Genomic DNA, 1,639 nt, shown 5'->3' on the forward strand with positions numbered 1-1,639 from the left:
TTTCAAAAGTTATTCTTTCTCAGATTCGTGCTCAATCAAATATCGTATAAAATGGGATAAAAGGAAGTATTATAAATAGAGGGAAGGGAGGAACAATGGATGAGAAGATTAATAGGTGGGGAATCAAACCTTATTAATAAGGTGAAGCTTCGTGTAACCAACCAACCGAACTATTATACATTGGTATATTTAAGTTAAACTCGATTGTAAAAAGTTATCTTGCTGTAAGTTAACTTAACCTAAAGATGCAAAAATCTAGACATTGTCAGTGCAGAAATTAAAACACATTAGATGATTAATTGTCTTAAGTTTGTTTGTAATTTAAAGAAGTCATAAAGAGCTCAGAAAACTAAGTCAAAAACAAATCACATGATCAGTAAGGCCTTAAGTTAAAGAGTAGTACTTCCAATATTCAATAACAATCACACACCACAATTCAAAAAACTCTACTCATGCAATCTTGAAAACTTGAAACATGAGTAAGTATACGTTATTACAAACTTTGAAAAAAACGATCACTACACCAAACTTAATCAACTAATTAAACACTATAAAACCCTTGCTAAACAATCACATATATCATCAAGAAAACCTTAAAAAGTGTTCACTTTTTCATGTTATAAGCCATGTCTGAAGTAAGAAACTTATTTTCTTTCCTTATTTTCTTTCTCATTATTGCCTTAAACTTCACTAATGGATTAGCCATTGATCATAAGTCTGATGCTAATATTGCATTAATCCCACACAAGGAAGAAATAAAATGGTTGCATTGGCCATTTGCACAAGCACCACCACCTCCTTCATCTTTTTTTCCTAAGTTTCCATTCATAAGAATATTTCCCTGGCCGCGGTTTTTGCCACCTAAGCCTTTTTCACCTAGTGAAAAAAGCGTCAGTGACATAAGCATGGACAACAGTCAGAACGTGCTGGAAAAGAAATATTGTGCTTTAATTATTGAGGCGTGTATGCTTGAGAGGACTACATTTTGCGTTCGCCATAGCTGTACCTTCTCCTCTGATTGTTGTACATCCATTAATACTGAATTTGGTCCTGAGGAATGTAACCAGTATGAATTTGCCATGATAAAAAATCAGTGTGAAAACCAAGATGCTGCTCCTCCTACAACTTAAGGTAACTTTGTGGAATATTAAGGGGGTGTATGTACACGTGTGTGTTCATATAGCCGACTCTAACTTATTTGGGACTGGGACATAGTTGGTATTGTTATTGTTTTATGTATGTGTGTATTCATATAGTCGACCCCAATTTATTTGGGATTGATATGTAATTGGTGTTTGTTGTATGTATGTGTGTGTATTTTTATGAGAATAAATTAATGAAGTGATTTGCTTACTGGTTATCAAATTATAGTGCTATGTTTCATGTCATGATATTATACAACAAAATGGAGTTGTTGCTATATTTATCTCGATTGTTTCATAAATTTGGAAAGTGTTAATATTATTCATCTTCTACCTCTTAACATATATATATATTTCATGTCAAATGGACCATATAATTAAAAAATTATTTGTAATCGATCATATAACTATTGAACCCCGTTTTATCTCATTATTAAATTTTAGCCGAACTTGAGGATATATGTTCATTAACTAAAAATGGCCCATAGAATGGACAA

The 1,639-nt window shown here is 32.3% G+C and overlaps 1 protein-coding gene across 1 annotated transcript; it reads left to right on the forward strand.

Moving 5' to 3' along the window:
- Window positions 1-591: 591 nt before the first annotated feature.
- LOC107788879 (uncharacterized) lies at window positions 592-1,365 on the forward strand. Its single transcript, XM_016610611.1, has one exon. It carries the CDS (start codon window positions 627-629, stop codon window positions 1,128-1,130), a length of 504 nt encoding a protein of 167 aa, XP_016466097.1. The 5' UTR covers window positions 592-626; the 3' UTR covers window positions 1,131-1,365.
- Window positions 1,366-1,639: the final 274 nt, after the last annotated feature.

This window comes from Nicotiana tabacum, chromosome 21 (assembly GCF_000715075.1).
Source record: "Nicotiana tabacum cultivar K326 chromosome 21, ASM71507v2, whole genome shotgun sequence".
Classification (NCBI taxonomy): Eukaryota; Viridiplantae; Streptophyta; class Magnoliopsida; order Solanales; family Solanaceae; genus Nicotiana; species Nicotiana tabacum.

Bases quoted from the DNA above. Each gene is read 5' to 3' on its own strand.
- LOC107788879 (XM_016610611.1), top strand. From the start codon at position 627: ATGTCTGAAGTAAGAAACTTATTTTCTTTCCTTATTTTCTTTCTCATT.